This window comes from Eubalaena glacialis, chromosome 7, assembly GCF_028564815.1.
Source record: "Eubalaena glacialis isolate mEubGla1 chromosome 7, mEubGla1.1.hap2.+ XY, whole genome shotgun sequence".
NCBI lineage: Eukaryota > Metazoa > Chordata > Mammalia > Artiodactyla > Balaenidae > Eubalaena > Eubalaena glacialis.
The window spans coordinates 111,024,413-111,050,442 of record NC_083722.1 but is presented as its reverse complement, the minus strand read 5'-3'; the positions used below and the strand labels follow the sequence as shown (position 1 = coordinate 111,050,442).

At 49.0% G+C, this 26,030-nt stretch overlaps 1 protein-coding gene across 1 annotated transcript; it reads left to right on the top strand.

Moving 5' to 3' along the window:
• The first annotated feature begins 3,653 nt into the window (after positions 1 to 3,653).
• On the top strand, positions 3,654 to 21,082 carry ISY1 (ISY1 splicing factor homolog). The gene is made up of 11 exons (XM_061197352.1): positions 3,654 to 3,963; positions 5,910 to 5,932; positions 6,438 to 6,489; positions 7,468 to 7,533; positions 7,714 to 7,756; positions 10,224 to 10,336; positions 13,695 to 13,812; positions 16,729 to 16,851; positions 17,837 to 17,967; positions 20,047 to 20,133; positions 20,451 to 21,082. The coding sequence occupies exons 1-11, from the start codon at positions 3,961 to 3,963 to the stop codon at positions 20,556 to 20,558; spliced, it is 867 nt and encodes a 288-aa protein (XP_061053335.1). The 5' UTR covers positions 3,654 to 3,960; the 3' UTR covers positions 20,559 to 21,082.
• Positions 21,083 to 26,030: the final 4,948 nt, after the last annotated feature.

The following is a 26,030-nucleotide window of genomic DNA, read 5'->3' as shown; positions in this document are numbered from 1 at the left end:
CTTTTCTTGGGTGTTAATACTCCTAAGAGACCCAAAAGAATGCCATCTTATCATGAGCATGGGAGTTTCTGGTATTTTTGGCTGGTTAACCCTAGGTTGGGGCACAGAAGCCCAAAGTCGATTAAAACCTGAGAGTCTAGAAGTGAGGTTGAATCCTCTTTCAGAACAGTTCCTCTTAATACATTAATACATGGTGAGTCTCTTTTAATTGCTATCTTTCAGACATTTTAAATGTTGGAACCCTTTTTTCAAGAAACGAAGAGTTCTTAGAATATTTTTTTATAGTAGGCCTCAGGTGTTGAGCATGCCTTTTCGTTCTTTGTATAGTTTATAAATTTTCTGGATTGTTTGATATGTTTCTGTTCACTTCTTCACAGGCAAAATAGGTACACACCTGTATAATCAGAAGTATCCATAACTTTTTTGGTAAATGTTTGACTTTTCTTAGGAAAATTACAAACCCATGCCTTCTATGAATTACTTTTTATTATTTTTTTCTCATATTGTCACATCCTTATTTTCCCCTAAGAACAGAATGCTCCAACATCTATTCTGATTACAAGGAATCAACCACTGTATTACTTTCCCATCTACAAAGGTCTTTTGCAATATAAGGTAACGTTCACAGGGTTTGGGGATCAGGACACGTACATAAAAGGGGGAGGGTATGCTACTACCTCAGGCTGCACTGTGTTCCCTCAAGATTCACAGCCATCTCACATGCAAAATGCATTCACCTCATCCCAACATCACTGAGAGTGTCAGCCCACCACAGTCTTTAAGTCTCATCTAAATGTCATCAGCTCCACAGTCCCCAATCTCATTGTCTTAAGTCAGGTATGGGTGAGATCTGGGTATGATCCATCCCAGGGCAAAACTCCTGTCTGCGGTTTTATAACTTGTTTTAAAGTTATCTGCTCCCCAAAATCAATGGGAGGCATAGGACACCAGCAATCGGACAGAGGACACCACCTTTGACAATGGGAGACAGTGGAAGGAAAAGGCATCACTGGTCTCAACCAGTTACAGAATCCAGCAGGGCAAACAGTATTAGGTTTTAAGGCCTGAGCATTTCCTCTGCTTGAGCTGCCTCCCCCGGAGCCATCCATTCTTTCCCATGAAGGGTGGCACCTGTTCACAGTTGCGTACTTTCATCAGTCTGTTTGCTGCCCCTACAATTTCAGGAGTTGAACAGCCTTTCGTTTTTGTCCCCTCTCTGTCCCTCGAAGTCCAAGCTGGCAGTGGTTCTGCTGGTGTAAAATGTTCAGCCTAGGGGGTCTCCTGTGTATGTCATGGGAATTCACTCTGTTACACAAGAGGTTTCTCCACGGATCATTTCTGGATAATCCCATCTCTCTTCCTGGCTTCTGCTGAAATGGTTGAGGGGACCCATGAGTCACACACCTAATCTCTTCCAAAAGCCATCTGTCCTTTTAATCCTTCTGAGACACTAGAAAAGGGCTGCCCACCCACACCCTTGGCTTTTCCTCCAGAGCACATGTCCCTTGATAGTGAATCTCCTAATTTTAGCATCTTTTACAGTTTTACTGTGGATATATAGATAAAATATATAGACGTATAGATGGTTGATACTAGGATATGAGTACAGAGATGCTTACTACAAAAACGCTGTTACAGCACACAGGGTCACTAGGAAGCAGCATCAGCTGGGGCTGTTGGCCCGAACAGAAGGCAGCACAGCCTTGTTGTACGTGCCCTTTATTCGGCCATAAAATCTTCCATGTCAGACCTATGCCTGAGGTGGGTGTGGAGGTGGACATAGAAAACGAGAGAGGATTACAGTAAGGGCAGGCCTGTCGATCTTAAACCTAGTGATTTAAAGGCTAAGAGCTTTTACAAAGCCTTGCAAGCCCCTGAGCCTGGCCAGCTGACGGTACATGGGAGTTAGGTGAGGCCACACACTAGATCTGACTGCAGTGCATGGGGTTTTTGTTTTTGAAATAGTTGAGAACTTTACATAGATCTCTTTTGAGCAGTTTTTGTGTGTAGTGTCTCCTTTAAAACCACAGCTCCTTAAGGCAAATGTCCCAATTCCGTGGATGAGGTAAAATGAGAACAGGAAGGTAAATACTCTTAGGCCAATTTCACAGCAGAGTAAAAATTAAACAGAGAGGTTGAGTATGACATCTGAGGCCACAGAGCTAAGAAGCGTTGGAATCGAGTTATGAATCCAGGCTGTCTGAACTGCCTTAAATGCTAAGCAGGCATGAACAGGGGATTAGGTGGCTGGATGGAGGAGAAGGGTTCTGCAGGCAACAGGGACAGTTGACGTGGACAAGGACAGGATCAGTGTGAGCCTAGAGAGGAAGGACACTTAGCCGACTGTGGCAAGATAAGTGGATCAGGATGCTCTGAGTTTCAAGTACCAGAAAGTCTGACTATTGGCTGCAACACTGAAGGGAATTTATTGGTTCACACAACTGAAGATTGAGTAGTGGGCTCCAGGCAAAGACTCTTTCAGCAACTCAGTGATGTCACCAAATACTAAGGATTATCTGCCTTTGGAGTCTGAAAGTGGCTGTCAGCCTGGAAGGGAACCCCCAATTCTCAAAATACTTCATTTCTTCCTTCAAGGTGGCTGCTCCCATAGTCACCAGTCAGCAGAGAGGGGAAAAGGGCAAGGCACGTCCATACTTTTAAGGGCACCACATAAGTGGCATACATTCCTTTCATTCAATTCCCATTGGCCATTATTTACTGGCAAACCCACACCTAGCCGTCAGGGAGGTGGGAAGATGGAGTCTAGCAGAACGGCCTAAACTTTTAAGGAGAAAACTTGTCATGGTTCAGGCACGAGCTCCTGGTGTCTATCCCAAGTACATCTCTGTCCTGACTGATCCTGAACCACACACGTCAGCTGCTTCTCCCGCTGGCCTGTGCTTCCCGCCTGCAGCCCGAGTTCCCGGCATCGGTTAGGCCCCGTGGCGGAGCAAGTCGCCACGGCGAAGCACCATGCTTGCAAAGGGGGAGCCGCTGGAAATGGCTGAAGTAGCCACCGGCCCCCGCCTGAATGTCACACCACAGCTGGCTCCATCACTGACACCCTGAGGAGGGGCCACCAGGACCATCCCTACCGGTGGCCTCTCCCCTGCCTCCCTGGTCCTGGTCTGTGGCCCTTCTGATCCCCGCAACGTGCCCAGCAGACACCGACTGACCGTCCCTCTCTCACCACTCTCCTTACATAAGTGGACTTTTCTCCCCCGGACCTTACATTTCTTATTTTAAAAGGGTGACCTCAAGCCCTGGTCCAGCTCCGACAGACCACTCGATTCCAGGAGGAGAAAATCTCAGAAAAAGCACAGGCCCCAAGTAAACGCCTGGGAGGCGAGTGGGGGTTGGCGAGGCCGGGCCAGCTCCTGCCCCTGGAGAGCACGCAGGCGGCGGGAGGGCCCAGTCCGGCGGCCCCGTCCACTCAGAGGGATGAGGACGAGTAACTTCCACAGGGCGTGTCTGATCTCGCAGAACCAGACAGGGCAGGAGGGATGCGCACCTACAGTTGCACACACATCTCAGGTAGCCTCACACACAACCGCAGGACCGCGCGTGCAGGACCAACAGCTACCGCGGGACGTCTCGCCGTTGTTATCGCGAGAGCAAAACCAGCGCCCCGCGCCCAGTTAGAGGCACGTCGGTACCACTGCGCAAGCGCGGTTCTGCCAGCGCCCCTATTTTCCGTACGGGCGTGTCGGTGCGAGGTCCAGACGCCGAGGGAGGGCCGCCTACGGGAGCTCGTCTGCGTTTTCTTCCCTTCCCCGGGTCAATTATCAATTTCGCTTCCGGTCCCTCACTTCTGGTCCTTCCCAGTTATCCTTCCGACTCAGAAGCCGGTGGTGCGGTCAGCGAGAACCTTCAGTTCCCGTCCGGGTCGGCCGCGCCTGGGGCGGCGAAGCTCCCTGGGCTGGGGCCGCGCGGCCTGAGGGCGGCGCCCTCCCTCGCACCATGGTGAGCGGGGCGGGGAGTGAGGGAGGCGAGCGGCGGGCCGCGTCCGGGGCGCCCAGGGGACCCCTGCGGGCTACAGGATCCGCGGCCGGGACGCGGGGGTCTTCGCGCCGCGTGAGCCCAGAGGCTGGAGGAAGCTGAGCCTCGGCGCCGCCGCGCCGTCCGCGGCCGTGCTTAGTCCGGACGGCGCGCTGTAGTTCCCCACCGGGAAGCCGAGGCTCCGGGAGGCGCAGGGCCGGCGCCGCGTCCCGTGGGGGGCCCAGCAGCGGTTCCTGCGCTATTTGCCTTGTGTCTGCTCTCCGGCTCCCCGACGGGGAGCTTCCCGAGGGCAGGGTCTTCCCACCTCTGCTTCCTTAACGCCTGACGCGGTGTCTGGCGCGTTGTCGGGGTCCAGGGATGGACGAGTGGCCGGCGTCGTGTGACCGCAGGAGGGTGTGATCGCTGTGGGCGGGCGCGGGTGGTCGGCTGCTTCATTTGTTCTAGAAGCGCTCACGACGGAGCACGCAGAGTGCCGGCACAAGGAGGATACTCTTACATGTTGGTTACCATGATGGTCTCATTAAGCGAAGCACACGACGCCGTAATAAATGGTAGAAGGTGTAATGGATGCCACTGTAGATTGATGAGCCCAAGATCCGGAGGACGAGAGAAACCGGTGGACAAAAAGCAGCCCTTTCTATTCTCCAGCCCTCGGAGGATATGCCCCGTATTACTGCTGCATACTAGCCGGCTCAGCCTCTTGATTCTGCGTCTTGTTTCTGAACTCTGACAAACAGGGAATCGCTGGTCTCCGTTCCCTAGCAGGACAGAAGGATCCCTGGGCCTGGATGTTTCTGGCAAACTGTCACCAACACGCATTCATATTTGTGGGTTTCCATCACCCCTGGTACATGCCCTTATCACAAGATTCATGGGTTTTTTGGGGAAATTCCTATGAGTTCCCTCAAAAGGGAGAACCGTGACCAAATTCCTAGTACCCAGCGTGGTGTTTCAAGCATGGAGTAAGCATTGAGAAACATTAAATTAAATACTTAGAATCTGTAGGCTTTAATGAAATAGGTAGGACACAGCCTCAGCCTTCAAGATGATGGCTTCTCCTGGGAGAACCTCTGTTTTATTCCTTAGTAGATATTGTGTTCATTTATCTACAGACAAACTTGACAAGTTTGTTTCTGTGTCCATTGAAAGGGAGAGTCAAAAAGATTTAAATTGAGCTCGCTTTTGCTGAGCATCTGATGACTTCATGTATTTATCTCATTAAATCATCATGACATCTCTGTGAGATAAAAGGTATGATCCCTGCTGTAAAGGTGGGAGAACTGAGGCTTAGAGAGACAACTTCTCAGGGATGGTAAGTTGGAGAGCCGGGAGTGAAACTCAAGTCCTTGACTCAGCAAGTACTCTTTCTACTTGTACTACAACCCAGAATATGTGTTCCGTGCCTGACACTGTGTTTCAGGGATAATTGACTTGACATTAGTGCAACAGTATTTAGATAAAACTCACTTTGTAAAAGCCAGTCTTTCCTTCCTCAGATTTCACTGGCAGGGAACAGACAGTTGTGATGGTGGGTGGAAGTTGTGTGGTAGGTATAAACCCAGACAAAGGGGGGCAGCCTGGCTGGGATGAAGGGGCCACAGAAGAATTGTCTGGGACGGTGATAACACAGGTAAATTCTGAAGGATGAGTGGCCAGATCCAAGGGGTTTGGGGGGGTGGAGGAGTAAAGACTTTAGGTAGAGAGAGCAGCGTAAGTAAGGCCACAGGATGTGGGCATCTTGTGATTGTTGTTGCGATTGTTACTGTGTTCATGTACTACTTCAGGCATTCTGTTTGTGCCTCTGTCCTTGTGGAACTTTTCTCTACAAAGTAAATGAAACGTTTTTCTAGAAAGTAAAAGAAAAAGCTCTTTAAACGTGGACATTTTTTTCCCCTTCTCTCTCCTTTTAGGCCCGAAATGCGGAAAAGGCCATGTACGTATCAACTCGATTTCGTCTGCAAATTTCTGTTTGGTCTTTTGGTATAGCTTTCTTTCTCTACCTGTGTTGAAATAGTATTCATATAGTATTTGCCCATACATCTGTTTTCCCCATAGTGTTTTCTGACAGCTCCCAGAACTTACTCTGGATGAACATTCGCTCACCTGGGGTGGTTCAGGGGCTGTTAGAGTGACAGCCCATAATATTAGTCTTTTTAGCATCTGGATGTGTTGCTCACCACAGTGGCCTGACGAGTGGTTTCCCACAGTCCAGTCCTTACACGCCGTGTGGGTGAAAGGAACACAAATCCTTATAAGCCCTACTTTTTGGAACATGGAAACCCATAACTTCTCTGTGGTTTCTTGATTGCAATATGTATATATGTTTATGAGTGATGGATGACATTCAGTATGGTCATGAGCAGATTTACCCATCCAGGAACTTGGATGATAAGAGATCTTTGAGCAGGATCTAACGGTGTCTTCTCTGTTCCCGGTAGGACGGCCTTAGCAAGATTTCGCCAAGCTCAGCTGGAAGAGGGAAAAGTAAAGGTTGGTTTAAATCTTTCTCACGAATTTTTAAATTATTGAGAAGAAGTGCAGTAAAACGCCCTCCTGAACAGACTTCAGACTCCAGATCTTCCTCTTCCTCGTCCATGCTTTCCTGTGTCTTATGAGTCTGTACACTTGAATCCCAGGTAGCTGGGGCAGTGTGATGATCTGACTACTTGTGCTTCTGTCTGCTCTGTAATATGATGATTGGGTTTCCGTGTTATCCCAGCCCTGTCTAATACTGAATAGTACAAAGTGGGGTGTGCTGTGAGGAGCAGCTCTAACCTGAAACCAGTAATGACCTTAGCTCATGGAGACTCAGCCAGGTTAGGGGTAATATGTACTGTTCTTTGAATATTTTTGTTTTGTTTTTTAAAATTATACACACACCCGCACACACACCTGTATACACACAGACATGCATGTATGTGTATGTTTGTTCTAAACACTGAGAGCTGTCATTTCCTAAGGTAGTATAAATATGCCATGAAATGGGTATAACCGGGTGTACTTCGCCATCTCTCTGTAACAACTGACCCTGAACAACACGGGTTTGAACTGCATTGGTTCACTTATACACGGATGTTTTTCAACGGTAAATACTACAGAACTACACGGTTTGTGCTTGGTTGAATCTGTGGGTGCGGAGGAAACACGGATACTGAAGCCCGACTGTAAGTTATACTTGGGTTAACCCCCATGTTGCTCAGGGGTCAAGTGTACTGGACTTTTACGTTGTTTCCGGTGGCTGCCTGTACCAGGTACGATGCAGTGAATGTTTTTGCCTGTGTAGTTCTTTCCTGAGGAGAGGCTGCAGCGTGAGCCATAAGGCTTGATGAAGAGCACCTGGAACTGAAGCTGCAGATGTCTTTAGCCTGTTAGACATTTCAGGCTTCAGGCCTGAGTCAGTCATGAATGTTGCACAAAGCTTGTAATTTCATACAGTACAGCGGCAGCATGTGTTTTGCTTTTCCTTAGGAGCGAAGACCCTTCCTTGCCTCGGAGTGTACTGAGCTGCCCAAAGCCGAGAAGTGGAGACGACAGGTATGTGCTGGGTGAATCTGATCTTACAGAAGAACAGGTCTCTGATGGCTTTTGTACCTACATGACTCTTCAACCAGAATTCTAAGAATTTTTAATTACTGATTTTGAATTATATATTTCTTATGCTTTCAGACTTACTCAAAAGTCATAAAAATATATTGCCTTTTATTTTTTTCACAGATCATTGGAGAGATCTCAAAAAAAGTGGCTCAAATTCAGAATGGTAAGCTAGCCTGTCTGTTTAAAGTGCTCGATTCTCAAATCCACAATTAGCCTTGGGGACGTCAGCCCCCTCTCTCAATAATCAATAGAACAAGTAGGTACAAAATGAGTAAGAACATAGAAGAACTGAACAATACTATCGATCAGTTTGACCTAGTTGACCTTTATGGAACACTCCACCTCACAAAAAAGAGTACAATTTCTTTTTTTAAGAGCAAATGGAATATTCACCAAAATAAAGCATATTTTAGGTTATAATATGAATGTTAGCAAACCTAATTAAAATTTTGCGAAGTATGTTCACTGATTATAACACAGTTAACATAGAAATCGGTAACAAAAAGATATCTGGAAAATTCCTAACTATTTAGAAATTAAACATACTTCTAAACAACCCATATATCTAAGAGGAAACCTCAAGGAGATTAGAAAATATTTTGAACTGAATGAGAATGAAAACATAATGTCAGAATTCAGGGGACAAAAAAATTTATGGCATGCAGGTAAAGCAGTGTTTAGGTGAAAATTTATAGCATTAAAATAAAAGAAAATAAGGAAGGTCTCAAGTCAGTGATCTAAGCTTCTACCCTAAGAAACTAAAAAGGAAGAGCAAATTAATTCCAAAGTAAGCAGAGGGAAGGAAATAATAAAGAGAAGAAATCAATGAAATTGAAAACAGAAGATGAATAGAGAAAATTGAACAAAAGCGGGTTCTGTAAAAAGATCAGGACTTACCTGGTGGCGCAGTGGTTAAGAATCCAACAGCCAATGCAGGGGCCCACGTGCCGCACACAGCAGCAACAGAGACCCAGCACAGCCAAAAATAAATAAATTTAAAAAATTAAAAACAAAAACCAAAAAAAAAAACCTCAGCTAACTGGGAATTGAAGGGAACTTTTTTTTTTTCCCTGATAAGGGACTTCTACCAAAAAACCTATAGCCAGCTATAGGTTGAATGCTTTCCTCCTAAGATCAGGAACAAGGTGGAGATATCCATTCTCACCACTTCTATTCAGTATTGTACTGAAATTCCTTTCCAGTACAATAAAGCAAGAAAAGGAAATAAAAGGCCCAAAGATTGGAAGGGAAGAAAAATGCTCTTTTCTGAGATGACATAACTTTCTGTGTAGAAAATCCCAAGGAATCTACAGAAAGATTTCTAAAATGAATAAATGAGTTTAGCAAGATCACAGAATAGAAAGTCAATACACAAAAATCAATTCTATTTCTATGTACTAGCAGTGAACATTTGGAACTAGAACTTTTATTAAAGTGTTATTTACAGAAGCATCAAAACACAAGAAATACTTAGGTATAAATCTAACAAAATATATGTATGATCTGTATGCTGAAAACTATAAAACAGTGATGAAAGAAGTCAAAGAACCAATCAAATGGAGACATAGACAGTGTTTGTGGATGGGAAGCCTCGATATAGGAAAGGTGTCGATTCTTTTTCTTTTCAAAATCTATCACAGTCAAAATCCCAGCAGTGGTTTTTGGTTTATGTTGACGAACTGTTTCTAAAATTTAAATGGAAAGGCAAAGGAACTAGAATAGCCAAAACAGTTTTGAAAAAGAAAAAAATTGGAGTATTCATAACACCTAATTTCATGATTTAATGTAAAGCTAAAGCTATTCAAGACAATTGGGTATTGGTGAAAGATAGACACACAGACCAATTGAACAGAATAAGAAGTCCAGAAATAGGGACACACGTATGTGGTCAGTTGACTTGACAAAGGTACAAAAGCAATTCAGTGGAGAAAGGGAGGGCTTCTCCCTTGGAATATCCCCAACTGCTGCCGGCTCCCAGCCGCCAACGACTACACCTCAGCAAACTCCCTGTCATCATCCCTTTAAATCCATCCCTTAGGGACTTCCCTGGCGGTCCAGTGGTTAAGAACTCGCGCTTCCACTGCAGGGGGCACGGGTTCGATCCCTGGTCGGGGAAGTAAGATACGGTATGCTGCGCGGTGCAGCCAAAAAATAAATAAGTAAAAAATAAAGACTATAAATCTGTCCCTTAGGCTCAGTTCTCAGGCCCTTGTCTTTGTCAAAGATGTTCCCACTGAACAAGGTGTTGCTTTCCTGAAAGGACTAGACTAACACAGACTGCTACCAGCCCTGATGCTGTCGCTGCCTCGCTGCATCTTGGCTGACACTGATTGGACGCTGTGTCCCCACCTCTAAGAGTTTACTGTTTCAGTGGCGGTATAAATGGAGCTGCAGGATTGCTTCAGTTTGTGTTTCTGTGGTTGCTAATGAGGATGAAGCTCTTTCCTCCCAGTGCTGCTGGAACTCTGTGCATGATCGTTGCCCTTCCGTGATTTCGGTGTGGATGGGTTTTCTTATAAATTGAAATAGTATCTTTGTGTTATGCACCTTTTTAGGTGTTGACATTCACTCTTAAGGCTATGACATCGAGTGGTATTTTCAAGAAATGATAGGACATTTTTGTTTTCTAGCTGGTCTAGGTGAATTCCGAATTCGTGACCTGAATGATGAAATTAACAAGCTGCTAAGAGAGAAGGGACACTGGGAGGCCCGGATCAAGGAGCTGGGTGGTCCTGACTATGGGGTAAGCAAGCCGCGGCCCTGGGGGCTGAGCACGGGCGCTGTCTGCCTGCAGGGTGGCTACTGCTGCTCCCGCAGCCCTGCCACAGAGTAGGCACTGGAGAGATGAAAGGAGGCTTGAAAGTGCCTGTTGCACGTGGACAGGAAACGTGAAAGCACGGGCCAGTGGTGCTTAAAGGTCCACAGCGCAGGCCTCAGCACGTGTACTGGCCAGGTGTTCCAGAGTGAGCCACGCGGGCTCCCTGGGCCTCTTGTTTGAAATGACCTTGGCCCCTCACAGTCTTCTCTGAACTCCTTGAGAATTGGGACAACCATTCCATTGTCGGCTTCTGTACTCAAGGGGGCCCTGGGGACATGGCTGTGTTTCCTTTCTCTGGATTCTTTAAATGCAGTATTCTGGAACAGTGACTTTCAAGCTTTTAGGCCCATGACCCACTCTAAAATAAACACACACACACACACACACACACACACTCACTCACTCACTATATCACAACGCAGTACTGAAAAAATACTTGGTATATGTTGCTGCACTTTGATATTTTCTATTCTGTTCTATCTTGATTTTTAAAAAATTGATGATTATGACCCATGTAATGGATTTCACGACACGCCAGTGGGTCTCAGCTTTGAAAAATGCTGCCCCAGGCCCTGCCCCATTTACCCAGGTCATTTGAACCAGTAGTATCTAGTCAGTAGACTGTAGTATGTTATGTAAGAAATATGTGCAGTTTTTCTATGTATTTAATGTAAAACCACAGTTCTCACGTTAGTACCTGGCCTAAAAATGAGGCATTTATTCTTGTTGCAGAAGGAAAGGCACTTCCACTCCTGGAGTACCTGTGCTAGGAACGTTCTCACTGCATCTTCAGTAGTTCTGTGACGGTGATTTTGCTCCCTGTCAGACTGCTTTAGTGCAGAGGTTTATTACCCTTCCTGGAAGGGTTACAGAATTAATATGTACGATATTCTTAAGTTCCACCACCCAGAGTCAACAGTAATGTTTTTATGTATTTCCTTCTAGAGTCTTTTTTTTTTAAATTTATTATTTTTATTTTTGGCTGCGCTGGGTCTTCGTTGCTGCGCGTGGGCTTTCTCTAGTTGCGGTGAGCGGGGGCTACTCTTCATTGCAGTGCACGGGCTTCTCATTGCGGTGGCTTCTCTTGTTGCGGAGCATGGGCTCTAGGCACATGGGCTTCCGTAGTTGTGACTCGCAGGCTCTAGAACGCAGGCTCAGTAGTTGTGGCGCACGGGCTTAGTTGCTCCGTGGCATGTGGGATCTTCCCGGACCAGGCCTCGAACCCGTGGCCCCTGCATTGGCAGGCGGATTCTTAACCACTGCGCCACCAGGGAAGCCCTAGCGTCTTTTTTTTTTTTATTTTTTTTTATTTTTATTTATTTATTTTTGGCTGTGTTGGGTCTTCGTTGCTGCGCGCAGGCTTTCTCTGGTTGCGGCGAGCAGGGGCTACTCTTCATTGCGGTGCGTGGGCTTCTCACTGCGGTGGCTTCTCTTGTTGCGGAGCACGGGCTGTAGGCGCGTGGGCTTCAGTAGTTGCAGCATGCAGGCTCTAGAGCACAGGCTCAGTAGTTGTGGCGCACGGGCTTAGTTGCTCCGCAGCATGTGGGATCTTCCCGGACCAGGGCTCGAACCCGTGTCCCCTGCATTGGCAGGTGGATTCTTAACCACTGCGCCACCAGGGAAGTCCCGCCCTAGCGTCTTTTTAATGCTAAAGAATTTTATTTTCATTTTCTGTGTACAAAAGTAACATTTAGGGAATTCCCTGGTGGTCGAGTGGTTAGGACTCAGCACTTTAACTGCTGTGGCCCAGGTTCTGTCCCTCGTCGGGGAACTAAGATCCTGCAAGCCACGCAGCGCAGCTAAAAAAAAAAGTGACACATTTAGAGTTTGTTTTATAAGATGGTGGTGATGGTTGCATGACACTATGAATGTACTAATACCACTGACCTGGACACTTAAAAATGGTTAAGATGGTAAATTTTATGTTACGTGTATTTTAGTACAATAATAAGAGAAAAAGTAATATATTGTTATTAAGTTCAGAAAAGTATAGAGCAGAACACCATGCAGTCATGATGCTTTTAACTAGGAGCAGCTTCTGGAATGTTTCTGTCCATTGTTTTTCCATGAGTCCTGTAACTGAGGTCATACTCATTGTATGTGCAATTTTGGTTCTAGGTTTTATACTTCTTTTCAAAATGGTAACTTTCATTGTATATAGAGTACCTACTTTTATGTCAAAAAAAATACAAAACAAAAAATATAAAAATTCTAAAATATAAAAAAATTTTATATATTCTATGTGTGATATAGATTACATTATATATTTTCCTACCACCCAGAAATGATTGCTATTAACATTTTCTACTTATCTTTCTAGAATTTCTTCTATGCATATATATATTTATTTTTACAGATAATGGTTCATTATTCTAACTATATGCTTTGTTCACTTAACAGTTTATCAGACGCATATGTTCATGTCAGTAAATAATCATTTATATAATCGTTTATATATAATAAACGATTATATAAATGATTATATATCATTTATATAATCGTTTCAAAAAGCATTTCTGAGCTCACAGAAAGTTCCACAAATTGTATAGAGAAGTCCTATGTACCCTTTATGCAGATTTACCAGTTTTTAACATTTTGCTGTATTTGCTTTATCATTTTCTGTGTGTACCTTGAGATTTATTTTCTCTGAACCGTTTGAGGCTTAAATACATCATGTTCTTTTACCCCTTAATACTTAAGGGGTATTTCCTAAGAAATACTTCTGTGTGTATTTCCTAAGAATAAGAATGTTCTCTTATATAAGCATGGTAGAGTTTAAGACATTTAACTTTGATACAATCATTTGGCTGTTTTATTGAGTTTCATCCTTTAAGGCCTTTCCCCTTACGGTACAGAGCCTTGTCCAGGGTCACATACTGTATGCACTTGTCAGCATCATCATTTTTAGTGGAGAGAATTCCATCTTCTGAATATTTCATTTGTCTTCTACTGCTTGTCATTTAGGTTTTTTGCAATTTTTTAAAAGCTTTTTTCACTTAACATTATATTGTGTTTTTCTAAGTCAATATAAGAGTTTCATATGAACCATCATTTTTAAGCTATAGGATATATTCCATCCTGAATATGCTATAATTTACTTAAATCATCCTCTTACTGTTAGGTATTTAGGTTGATTTTTAAGGGATTAAAAAAAGTACCTAAATATATTTCTGTGTACATTAATATTTTCTACCTTTAGCATTATTATCTTAAATCTATTTGCAAACATGGAAATAGTGGGTTTAAGGATCAGATCCATTTTCTCTTTTTCCTTCCCAATAAGAAAGTTGGCCCTAAAATGCTGGATCATGAAGGGAAAGAAGTCCCAGGAAATCGAGGTTACAAGTACTTCGGAGCAGCGAAAGACTTGCCTGGCGTCAGAGAACTGTTTGAGAGAGAACGTGAGTAACCGGTGTTCGCCGAGGTGTTAGCCTGGAAATCTTGGTCCTGCTTGTAACAGTAGACATGCCGTCTGCAGGGCACTCTTCCTATGCCATTTCTTAGCCGCACAGCAGCCCCGTGTCCTCAGAGGATTATCGTTTTCAGGTGGGCACACAGTTGGGGTGAAAACGGGAACCCAGAACTGACAGGTGTCAGATTGCAGGCTCTGCCCACACCCGTCTGAGTGTGAACGAGGAGTCTCCCTGTTTGCAGTTCAGTCAGCTTCATTTTCAGTTACGTGTTCAGTTGAAAAAACTCTTAACTGAAGGACACATGACACCTTGGGCCGAACCCCGAAATGCACAAGTGGAGGAGAGTGAATCCAAGCCGGGCACCCTCTCCGCTCCTGCCTTTCCCTCCACAGCCCTGGGAGCCTCCAAAATGCAGTTGGAAACTGCTGGTCTGGAATTTCTGTGTATCTTAATTTTGACTTTTCAAAAAGCCGTCCAAGCATTTTATAGAAAGAAGTGTGGAAAGCAGAGAAGGATGAGACCAGGATTCCTCCCACTGCTGGCGTTCTGCTGTTTCCTTCCAGTCGGTTTTCCTGTTTGTTTAAAAATACAATTCTGCTTTCATGAAGCCGTGCTCATTCTTAAATTCATTATGCACACACTGGTTTTGCATGCGTGATTGGCATCACTTAAAATAATTCAGAGTTGAAATATCATGCCGTTTGTTATGAATGCAGTATAATTTTATTATAGACAAGTTGTAAAATACAGAAAATCAGAAGAAACACCCACGTTTTCACAACTTATAGATGATGGTTGTTGACATGTTGGGGTGTATCCCCTTCCAGTTTTTTAAGGCTACTAAACTGAGGGTGTGCTGTGTATGTTACTTTTTTTTTTTTTTTTTGCTTTTACATTGTTTCTAAATTTATTCTTATTTATTCCAGTCATAGAGTTTTTTTTTTTTTTTAACCAAGAAAGTGTGCAACTTAGTCTTAATGCGTATAATGGAAATAGTAGCACAGGGACTTCCCTCGCGGTCCAGTGGTTAAGACTCCGTGCTTCCACTACAGGGGGCACGGGTTTAAACCCTGGTCGGGAAACTAATATCCCGAATGCCGCAAGGCAAAAAAAAATAAAAATAGTAGCACAGTCCCCTTGATCCCCTTGACCCCCATCCCAGTGCCCTGCTAGAGGTGACCCGTCACTGTTATTATCTGTTTGGAATGTTCCCTTCCAGCCTTTTCCATGCACTCCCATGCTTATTTCATCAACTAAATTACATCAGCATAAGTGACAGGTGACTCAACCCCAATTACTTTAGGCAGAAAAGTCTATAAATTTATTGGCTCACATAACTGACAAGTTTGCCTTCAGGAATGGCCGGTTCCAGGTCACATTGCCCCGTGTTGCAGTTTTGGCTTCCATCCTGTGAGCTTTTTTCTCTGTCTCACTCTCCTCTTGTGGTGGCTGGTTGTCCGTTCATCGACTTAAATTTTGTTCTCTCTCAGCAACAGATTTTTTTCCCCCAAACAGTTCAAGCAGAATTCCCAGAATTGAGTCTGGTTGGCTTTGGTTGGATCACAGCTCCATCCTGTGGCCAGAATGCATGCAGTGCTCTGAGGCTGCTAGGTTTCAGCCCTGTCCTGGATGCAGCCCACGTGGTGGAGGGGTGGACAGGGTTGTGTGTGCAGTCCGTCCATGTCCCCTCATGGTTCTCCTTAGAACGCCAAGTGATGTGACGGATTAGAGAGTCTCAGGGATTAACCGTACTTGGTGTGACCATCCCTCCTTTGGTATTTAGTTATTTCTAGATGTTTATAATTATAACATTTTTGCTGATCTGGTGCTTGAAACAATGTATTATTTTTATTTTTTTGTTCCCCCCATTACTAATGAAATTGACAATTGAATTCAGTTACTAAATGAAATTTTCATACATAAGAGTTTTTTCTTCTTCAATTATCAGCTTTTATTCTTTGACTAACCTGTTGGGTTGTCATTTCCCTTTTGATTTTCAAGTATTACTAAATACTCTGAATAGGAATTCTTAGTCTGAAAGTATTTTCTTCAGGAATTTCTCATTTATCTTTTTTGTTTGTAGTTTCTTTTGTTTTATCTGTATTCTTAGTTTTTTCATTAAATATTATGGCATTTCCTGTGTTGTTAAAGCACCCTATGAAGCAGCATTACTGGGGCTTCAGGATCCCCTCCCCTCCGCCATGCTTGAATTGCAGATCATAATCCTTGGGTGTCCAAGTTTTCACTGTTGCATAAATAACGCTGTGACGCACACCTCTGCCCATAAAGCTTTGCCAGGTTTTGTTTCTGTTTTTTAAATTAGGATAGATTCCTTCTAAATGGACTAATTGGGTCAAAGATTTCAACACTGATTTAATTTTATTTATTTATTTTAAATTTATTTTATTTATTTATTTTTGCCTGCATTGGGTCTCCGTTGCTGCACGCAGGCTTTCTCTAGTTGCAGCGAACAGGGGCTACTCTTCATTGCGGTGCACAGGCTTCTCATCATGGTAGCTTCTCTTGTTGCGGAGCACAGGCTCTAGGCGTGCGGGCTTCAGTAGTTGTGGCTCGCGAGCTCAGTAGTTGTGGCTCAGTAGCTGTGGCGCACGGGCTTAGTTGCTATCCGCGGCATGTGGGATCTTCCGGGACCAGGGCTTGAACCCGTGTCCCCTGCATTGGCAGGCGGATTCTTAACCACTGCGCCACCAGGGAAGCCCTCAACACTGATTTTAAAAAGGGTGGTACCACGTATATAATCCCATTACTAGTGTAGAGAAGTGCCTATTTCATGATATTTTCATGAACACACCTACTATATGCCTGCGTAACATTGTATGAGGAGAAGGCTTGAGTGAGATTATGACGGGGAATTCAGCTAAGCTGGTGAATTCTTTCTTTTAGCTCTTCCTCCTCCAAGAAAGACACGCGCTGAGCTCATGAAGGCGATCGATTTTGAATACTACGGTTACCTAGATGAAGACGATGGTGTTATTGTGCCTTTGGAACAGGAATATGAAAAGAAACGTAGGTCTGCGGGCATTTCATTTCATTGCTGCTGGCATCTGGTTTCTTTTCTCTCCCTTGAAAATGGGGTTTTATTTTTAATTTTATAAGGAACGTTGTTTTTTTTAGGGCTGGGCTTTTTTAAAAATTGAAGTAGTTGATGTACAATATTATGTAAGTTACAGGTGTACAGTATAGAGATTCACAATTTTTAAAGGTATATTCCATTAGCAGTTATTATAAAATATTGGCTGTATTCCACATGTTGTATAATATATCCTTGTATAGCTTATTTTATCTTAATAGTTTGTACCTCTTAATCCCCTACCGCTAAATTGCCTCTCCCCCCTTCCCTCTCTCCACTGGTAACCACTAGTTTGTTCTCTATATCTGTGAGTCTGCTGCTTTTTTGTTATATTCACTAGTTTGTTGTATTTTTTAGATTCCACATGTAAGTGATATCATACAGTATTTGTCTTTCTCCATCTGACTTACTTCACTTAGTGTGATAATCTGTAGGTCCATCCATGTTGCTGCAAATGGCATTATTTCATTCTTTTTTATGGCTGAGTAGGATCCCATTGTGCATATGCATGTGTGTGTGTGTGTATACACCACATCTTATTTACCCATCCATCTGTTGATGGGCACTTAGTTTACTTCCATAGCTTGGCAACTGTAAATAATACTGCTATGAACATTGGGGTGTATGTATCTTTTCGAATTAGTGTTTTTGTTTTTTTGGATATATACCCAGGAATGGAATTGCTGGATCACATGGTAGTTCTAGTTTTAGTTTTTTGAGAGCCTCAGGGTGCTGAACTGGGGAAGATCTGGGTGTGTCCCCTAAAAGCTGCCCTCCCGTCTGATTCCTGTCTGATTCCTGCCCACCGGGGCAGGATGAAGGTGACCCTTTCCAGCAGGGAGGCCTTGGCCTCGCCCTGCGTGGTGTTTAACGCTTTCTTAGAGGCCAGAGTGAGTAACGCCTGCTCTCCCTTGTCTGCAGTCAGAGCCGAATTAGTGGACAAGTGGAAAGCAGAGAGAGAGGCCCGGCTGGCAAGAGGGGAGAAGGAGGAGGAGGAGGAAGAGGAGGAGGAGGAGGAGGAGGTCAACATCTATGCTGTCACTGACGAGGAGGTACTGGGCGGGCGGCAGGGGACCCCCTGGCACTCACCGCCTTCTCTGTGCCGTGGAGGATGGGGGGGCGGTAGCAGGAAGCACAGACGAGGGGTCAGGGTCAAGGCCCGGCTCTTGCCCCTGCCGCCATCTGAGGCTTCGGCCTTCTCTCCTAGACGGTGGGGATGAAGGTCACCTCCCGGGTTCACAGGGAGGGTTCCAGAGAGGAACGGCTGTGAGGGCACTTGTTAAACTGCTTTACATCAGGGATGACTTATTTGCATCTCAGAGATAGGCCCTCCTGAACATGCTGGAATTGGATTTATAAACACATTTGAAGCCAGTGTGTTTTAGCCCATGACCTCATTGTTTCTGCTTAAGTGGCAGTGCCAGTAACTCTTCTGTAGTCTTAACCAGCCCAGAGCAGAGAAGGGACTTCCTCAGGGGGTCCCGGTTGGGGATGGAGCTGTGACACCTCAGGCAGAGCCCCCTTGCTCCCAGCACCCCTGCAGGCCTTGCTCCCTGGGCAGGTCCAGGATGGAGCTGATTTGCTGGACTGAGCAAGGGGAGGGGAGGCACCCATGCCTGGACTATGGGTCAGGCCCTGTGTGACGTCACATGGCTTGCCATGATGTCAGTGGCAAGGAAGCAGGCTCAGAGAGGCTTAAGTCACCGTCACACAGGATCTAGCAGACCTGAGGTTCGTGCCCTCAGGCAGGCATTTGAAGCAGGATGGCAGCGTGCCCTAGGAAGATTTTCTCTAGATGCAAATAATCCATTTGCTCTTTCAAGGGATGTTTGTTTAATGGGTGGCTACTGTGAGGCCCACTCGAGGGGCAGGACAGCAAACACGCTTCGCTTGTGGCTTGAAGTCCGGGGGGACAGTCCGGTCAGCAGACACCGTGGGAAATGGCAACTGGGATAGGAGCTCTGGGTAGCGACATGGTGAAGGCAGGGCCAGTGAAGGCTTTGCTGGGGACGTGACCCTTCAGCTGAGATCCGGAAACAAGGGGGAATTAACCACGCGAAGAGGCAGCAGGGAACAGCGTGAGCGGATGACCCCATGGGAGCGCAGGGGACAGAGGACAGGCCGGTGGCTGGAGGGCAGAGTGGGGGCAGAGTGGAGGCTGGGGGAGGGGAGGTGGGCCGAGCAAGGGCCCCGGCTCCCCTGGGGAAGCGTTTTCCTTTACCGTGAGAGCGATGGAAAGCCATCAGAGGATTTAAAAATTGTTTATCCTGAAATGCTTAAGATTTACGGGAAGTTGCAGAGCTGCTGCCGAGGGTCCTGTGTGGTCCTTCACCCAGTGTCCCCAGTGGCTTGCACAGTGACAGTGCAGTGTCCACCGAGGGACCTGACGTGGTATGACGCGTGTGGGCAGTGCTGTGTCTTTCATCACGGGTGTGGATTCTTTGGGGCTACAACAGCCTTCCTTGTTGGAGTCTGCCCTGAGGAGTGGAACTTCCACCCGTGGGCTCGCCTGGGTGGATACAGCCCGACTTTCCCAGAGCCCTGGGACCGGTTTCTCCTACCAGCGGCATCTGAGAGCTTCCACCGCGGCTTTCCTGGCAGCTGGTGACGTGGGGCGGGGGCGGGGGCGGGGTCAGGATCCGGCCCAGAGACCTGCGGGCAGTGCACCTGCCTCTGCACAGGCCTCCTCTCTCCTCACGCCTCCAGGGCTACGTCATTCCTTAGGTTATGAGTAATCTCTGCTGACTCACAGGCAGCCTCTGAGTGATGCTTTCTTCTATATATGCTTTTCTTAAGTTTAATTAAAAAAATAGATAATGTATTCACAAGACTCAAAACGCAAAACCTTTACAGAGATCCCACACAGCTTCTCTTTCGCAGCCCTGTCCTCTGTCCACCGGCTCTCACTGAGATCACTGGCTTCTCTTTTCTTCCTCGTACAAGAGGTCGCGCAATACACAGTGTTCTGTTGCTTCTTGTACTTCACGCTGCGTCTTGGCTGTCTCTCTGAGAACAGAGCTTCCTCGTCGCTGTTTTTCCTTTTAAATGGCTGCAGGCTGGTGCACGTTATGGCGGTGCCGGCACTTGTTAACGGTCTCGTCCGCGCGGCCTCTGGTTGTACTCTTTTGCAGTCTGACGAGGAGGGCGGGCAGGAGAAAGGAGGGGAGGACGGGCAGCAGAAGTTCATCGCTCACGTCCCGGTGCCGTCGCAGCAAGAGGTAGGACGGGCTGGGGGCCGCCTGGCCTCCCAGGGGCCCCACGGGGCGCCGCGTGGTTCTCTTGGTCCTTCCTGCCCCTTGGGGCGGCTCTCGCTCCCGACGCAGGGCGTTGGTCCCTGGGCTCAGGTTAGGGCGGGGCGTCCAGACGAGGCAGCTTTCCGTCTGCCTGGGGGCAGCAGTCGCGCACCGTGTCGCTCACCTGCTCCCCGGCGGAGATCGGGGCCTCGGACGCAGGGTGCTGGGCTCCCGGCCGGGCCCAGGCGGCGTGTTGGCCTCGCGGGCCCCGCGGCCTGAGCCCTCCGCTCTCCCGCCCGCAGATCGAGGAGGCGCTCGTGCGGAGGAAGAAGATGGAGCTGCTGCAGAAGTACACCAGCGAGACGCTGCAGGCCCAGAGCGAGGAGGCCAGGCGGCTCCTGGGCCACTAGCCGAGCCGGGGCGCCGCCCAGCGCCGTGGGGGGCGGGCAGCCCGGGCCACCTGCCGCTTCTCCGCCCTCCTCCCTCCCCTGCTCTCGCCTGCGCGCTGACCGAGGGCCGTTTGCCTGCCGGATGCCCCGGTGTCCCCTCGTCCCGGTGTTTTGCTGACGTGTGAACCCGCTTACTTCTGTCTTGAGTGTGTAGGACGCGCCGCTCCCTGTCAGCCTTTGAGTGTCTTACGTAGCCTCCTCCTGTCGTTTGGTGGGGAGGGCGACCAGTTAGTGACACTCTTAAAAAACGCAGACGTGTTTGTAACTCCTCTTGAAGAATGAGAAGGTGTGTGGGCCCCGAGCCCACATCCCACACGTCGCAGCCGGCGGAGCTCCGCCTTCGGGGAAGCCCTGCCCTCAGTTCAGACCCCTCAGCTGGCCTTGCTCCTTCCTGCTCACGTGGCAGGAGTTTGAGTTTGCTACTGCTGTCCAGGACTGGTTCTGCAGAGAGCTATTTTTATTAAAGATTTTTGTGTGAAAGGCAACCTCCAGGTCTGGGCTGCCTGTCTTGAGGCCGTGCCTGCACTGGGACCTGAGTGAGGTTCACAGTCACCGCAGGGGACGGGGTCCCGAAACACGCAGCCCTGGTGTGGGAGGGCTGGGACCAGCGGCGGCCCGTCTGGGAGCTGAGGAGGTGGCGGGGCTGTCCTCCCGTGGCCCCCGCACCCACGGCTGCGGATCAGGGCTGAAGCGGCAGGGCCGTGGCGCCGGCCTGTGGGGAGCACACAGAGGATGCCCGGGAGTCGGTCCAAACCCGCCATCCCGGCCGAGTCTTTCCCTCCCGGTGGGGAGAACCCACAGCAGAGGCCGCAGCTCCGGGCAGAGTGGGGGGGCTCCCCACCCTCGGGAGGGGTCCTGGGCATGTCGGCAGAGCCGTGTAGCTGCCAAGGTCCCGGCGGGCCTCCCGAAGGAGACTGGGGGCAGCGGAGCAGTGCCAGCCTGAGCGAGGGGGTGACCGTCAGCGTGTAACCTGCCTTAGGATGTTCCCGAGCCAGGGTGGAGGGGGTCAGGCGGAGGCCGGGCAGGGTGGGGAGTGGCCCTGGGGAAGGTGACGTGGGGCTTCAGAGCTGTGAGGGGGAGGGGAGGGGAGGGCACAGGACTGGGCCGGGGGCTTCCCTTCCCTGGAGGCAGGGCTGGAGGGACCCCTCGGCCGAGCCCCTGGGCGAGTGTGTGCCGGGAGCAGAGAGGGTCAGGGCTGGAGCGCTGGGAGCCCGGGGGGCCGGGCAGGGTCAGACTCAGCCCTGGGATCCACACCCAGCCGGGGGCTGGCCCCAGGCAGGGGCTCAGGAGCAAACTCAGTGGGGACTTGGAGCAGGTCCCTCTGGACACCGGCCTTAGGTTCCCTGTCTTAAAGGCCAGGACTGGACCTGCTGCCCTCCGAGTTCTCCCCGGGTCTGGGCAGTCCCATGGGGTGGGCAGAGGCGAGGGGGGGCCTTGGGACAGACTGGCCCTGGGGAGCGTTTGGAAGGCCCAGCTCAGACGGCCCAGTTACAGGGTTTTCGTCCAAGGGTCACATGTGGGTGGGGCTCCTTGCATTCAGTGAGAGCAGGCGGTTCAAACGACAGGTGTTTCTTATCCCTGGAAAGATGGTGGGCAGGTGCATGGAGCTCGGCCCACCTGGACAGTCCCCCAGTCTCCTCCCCACGGCCCCCCAGGGTCTCACGGTGGCTTCCCCGGATGGGATGCGGGTAGCATAGGACTCAGTGTCTGGCGTCTGAGGAAACTGGGGCTCTGCTGATGATGCACAGGTGTCCCTGGCAGAGATGGGCCCAACCCCAGGCTGCTTCCTGTGCTGCAGGCCCCGGTTATCTGTCTGCCAGGGGCTGGAGAGGAGGTCTCTGCAGGGCTCCCCCCAGGCCTGGAACAGCAAGGGAGTGCGGCCACTGGGGGTGTGTGGTCTCCATGGCCCAGCTCCACGGAAACTTCGACAAAATCTGTTTCATGGTTTATACCAGCTTTGGCTCTGCCCACAGTTTCCCAAACAGAGATATACATGTCCATGGACTTCGCTCCCCTTCCCTCTCCCCTCTGCCCCACCGGCCCGGGTAGTGAGTCTGAAACACCAATCTCCTCCTGTCATGCCTTAGACTCCTACACCAGCCCCACCCGGGCCCCGCAGCGCCCTCCTCCCCTGCACCCCAGCCCTCTGCACTCTGCCCCGAGCCCACGTGCTCTGGCTCGGGCAATTTGTAAACCTGGACGAGATTAAAACCTTTTAGGGCGAGGGGTCCCATTTCGTTTCCTCCCAGACCGCCCCATGCCCACCCCATCCTCTGCCACCACCCACATCTCACTGCTTCCTCCCAAAGCCCCTGCTCATACTAACGGAAGCAGTGACAGCAGAATCCAGCCGGGGGGCATCAGGTCCACTAAAGAGCAGACAGGTCCACGGTGGGGGTGGTGGATTTTCACATCTGCTCCCCTCCTGCCTCACCCTCTCGCACTCCCCCACAGAAGAAGGCAGACTGTAGAGGAAGGGTCTCCTGTAGGGCTGCCCCTGGCGCTTTTCTGCGTCACCGAGCCTGCGTTTCGCCCCAGGGAGATGAGCTGGGCCCCAGGTCCCTCTGGTGGGGCCGGGTAGGACTGTGTGAAAACTAGCACGTGTGAGGGGCTGGGAACTAGGGGAGGAGCCTCAGGGCAGGGGGGCAGAGGGGAGCAGAGGCAGTGGGAGAGGTGAGAGGGGCTTCCCAAGGGGCCGGGGCTTGTCCCTGGCGTCTGTCTAGCAGGCGCACTTGGTGCGGGCAGGGGGGCTGGGGGCCAGCGGGAAGCTGCGAGGGGAGGAAGCCAGGGCACCCCTCCAGGGCGGGCACAGCGCCTGGGGTGGGAGGGCACCGCGGGGCTGGCGGAGGTTGGGGCGGAGGTGCTGAGCCCGGTGACCCTGTGTTTCCAGTCAGAGCCTCCTGTGTGCGACTGGTACCTTGGAATGAAGCAGGGCTCCTTTGGCCTCCGTTAGGAGGTTTGGGGGCACTGGGAGGGGAGAGCGGACGTCTGACGTTTCTCTGGCCACCAGGCGGCTGTCCCGAGGAGTCTTCCCAGCCCTCAGCCAGCACCTAAGTCTACAGCTGCTGTGGTGTATTTTTGCATTCTTGCTGCTTTCAGTTCTTTAACATTTTGCAGCAAGCACTCTTCTGTATTAAGAACACAGGGCGTCATGGCTGGTGTCTGGTCTTCGTGGTGTTTTCCACCTTTGTTTCTGACCAGGGGCACGTTTTCATCCCTAGCCTGGGCTCTTCCAAAGAAAGAAAACTCGGATGATATCGTTAGAGGCTATATATTTTAATAATGGTGACTGCAGAAGGAAAGGAAAAGATGAAACAAGGAGGAAGGAAGGGGGAGAAAGTCTCTCTCTCACCACTTGAAGGAGTTCTGATCCACGCATCGCTAGGGTCACAGCAGGTGCTTCCATATGTCAGCTAGGACGGTGCCACCGTGTGGCAATAGCACAAACAGTGAGAATTAGTTCAGCTCACCCCCGTTAGCCTTAAGAATGTTAAATTCTTGACACATTTAAAGGATTTGGGGATGTGCATTATTTAAAATTTTGGGCCTTGGACTTCCCTGGCAGTCCAGTGGTTAAGACTCCGCGCTTCCAGTGCAGGGGGTGCAGATTTGATCCCTGGTTGGTCGGGGAACTAGGATCCCACACGCCATGTGGTGCAACCAAAAAAAAAAAAAAAAATTGGGGGGCACTAAGTGAGACATCATAAACATTTTTTAATTACTCCATTTCAAAGGCGCATAATTCATTTTCAGATAAAATGCCACTGTGCTATCCAAGAATTTACCACCAAAGAGAGGAAATGCAGATATTTTTTAACAGCATTCCTGAGATATACCTGACATACCATAAAAACCTACTGCGAGTGTACAACTTAATGATTTTAATAAACCTCCTGGGTCATGCAGCCCTCACGACAGTCCAGTTTTAGAGCGATTCCATCACCCCACAAATGCAAATGGTGGCTGTGTTTTCTGGCAAAGTCCATACCCAGGCCAACACTTCCCACCCCAAACCAGTTCCAGGCAAGGCCAGTGGAGAGGCCAGTTCAGCTGGCCAGCCACTTGCCCAGTACACCCACAGCTGCCCAAGCCTCCTCCCTCTCCCCGTGCCTGTGGTTGGTGGGACTTTGGCCCCTCCTGGAGCCACCTTTCCCCTCCTCCTCTCCACCTGGTGCTGTGGGTAGCCACTGGGACAGACGTTATTTTCTGGGGTCCTGGGCTTTGGCATGTCCCTGCTTCCCAGAGCCAGCCCAGCATGGGGGAGAGCCTTCCATCCCATGTCCTTCAGCCTACTTCTGCTTTGGATGGAGGCTATGTCCTTGGCTCCAACGTGATGTAACAAAGCTGGGCTCCCACACCTGCTTTCCCTGGCACTTGGGGAGCTCCTGTCTGGTACTGTTGGGTGTTTCTCATGGGAGTGGAGATCAGTAACTCTTCCCCCATCTCCGTGGGTCTGCCTTTGCCTCCTGGTCCAGTCTCTTCCCCACTTGGCCAGTAAAGCTGGTCAGGGTCCTTGGGGGTCCTAGTCCTGGTGAACTTGCTTTCTGTGGTCTCCTTAAGCTACAGGAAGGCCGTCTTCCCTTTTCTACTGGGGAGGATATGGATTTTTCTCTGCTTTGTTCACTGATGGATTCCAAGGCCTTAGAACAGTACCTGACCCATAGCAGGCATTAATCGAATTTTAAAATTACATGGAATTGAAGTTCTGCGGCCCCTTTGTAAGGGTACTGTCTGAAGAGGGCAGGGGTGTTCTCAATTCCCTTCCATCTGGGTAACTGGGGAGACTTTGGGGAATAGGTCCTATGTGATCTATTTTAAGCTCCTGATAGACATTTGGGTCTCACTTCTCTGAGGAGCCCTGGTTCACCAGGCCATCTGGGGAGCGGGTCTGCCCTAACACAGAACTCCCCATGAAGCTTCCTTGTTCCTCAGCTCAGGTGGGTCAGTTCCCCCAACTGGACCCAAATCCCCAACTGAGCCAGCCCATCCTGAGACGGTTGGGCAGCTGCTTCCACCACTGCTAGGCTGCCTTTTGGGCTTTGGAATCCCCCAAACCTAGCCTCCCACCAAACGGGGCTCCCTAATTCCACTCTCCCAGAATCCTGGGGGGGTCACCTTGAGCACACAGCCCCGCAAGGATTCTGGCCTCCTCCCCAGTTCTGTAGCCAGCTTAGTTTTTGGCCTCATGGAAGCCTTCCCTTTTCCTCCTTGCAGTGTGCGCCAGGCCTTTCCCTTCTTCAGTACAGGAAAAATGCTACCGCCTCTCCCACCCTCTGTTAGAGGGATTCTGCAGCCCCTTTGGTGTGAGCACTGAGGTGACCCAGTGGTCTCCCTTCCCCAGAGATCCATTCTAAAGGAGGCCATTCTGGGCCCAAGGGCTGGGTTAACAGGCCACCCTTCCCTCGAGCCCACTCCTTTCTGTGGGTCTGGGAG

What these genes read in the sequence shown, in the direction of transcription:
- ISY1 (XM_061197352.1), top strand. An exon ending in ACAGGAATATGAAAAGAAAC is followed by an intron (nt 16,852 to 17,836) that starts GTAGGTCTGCGG and finishes CCTTGTCTGCAG; the next exon opens with TCAGAGCCGAATTAGTGGAC. An exon ending in CGGTGCCGTCGCAGCAAGAG is followed by an intron (nt 20,134 to 20,450) that starts GTAGGACGGGCT and finishes TCCCGCCCGCAG; the next exon opens with ATCGAGGAGGCGCTCGTGCG.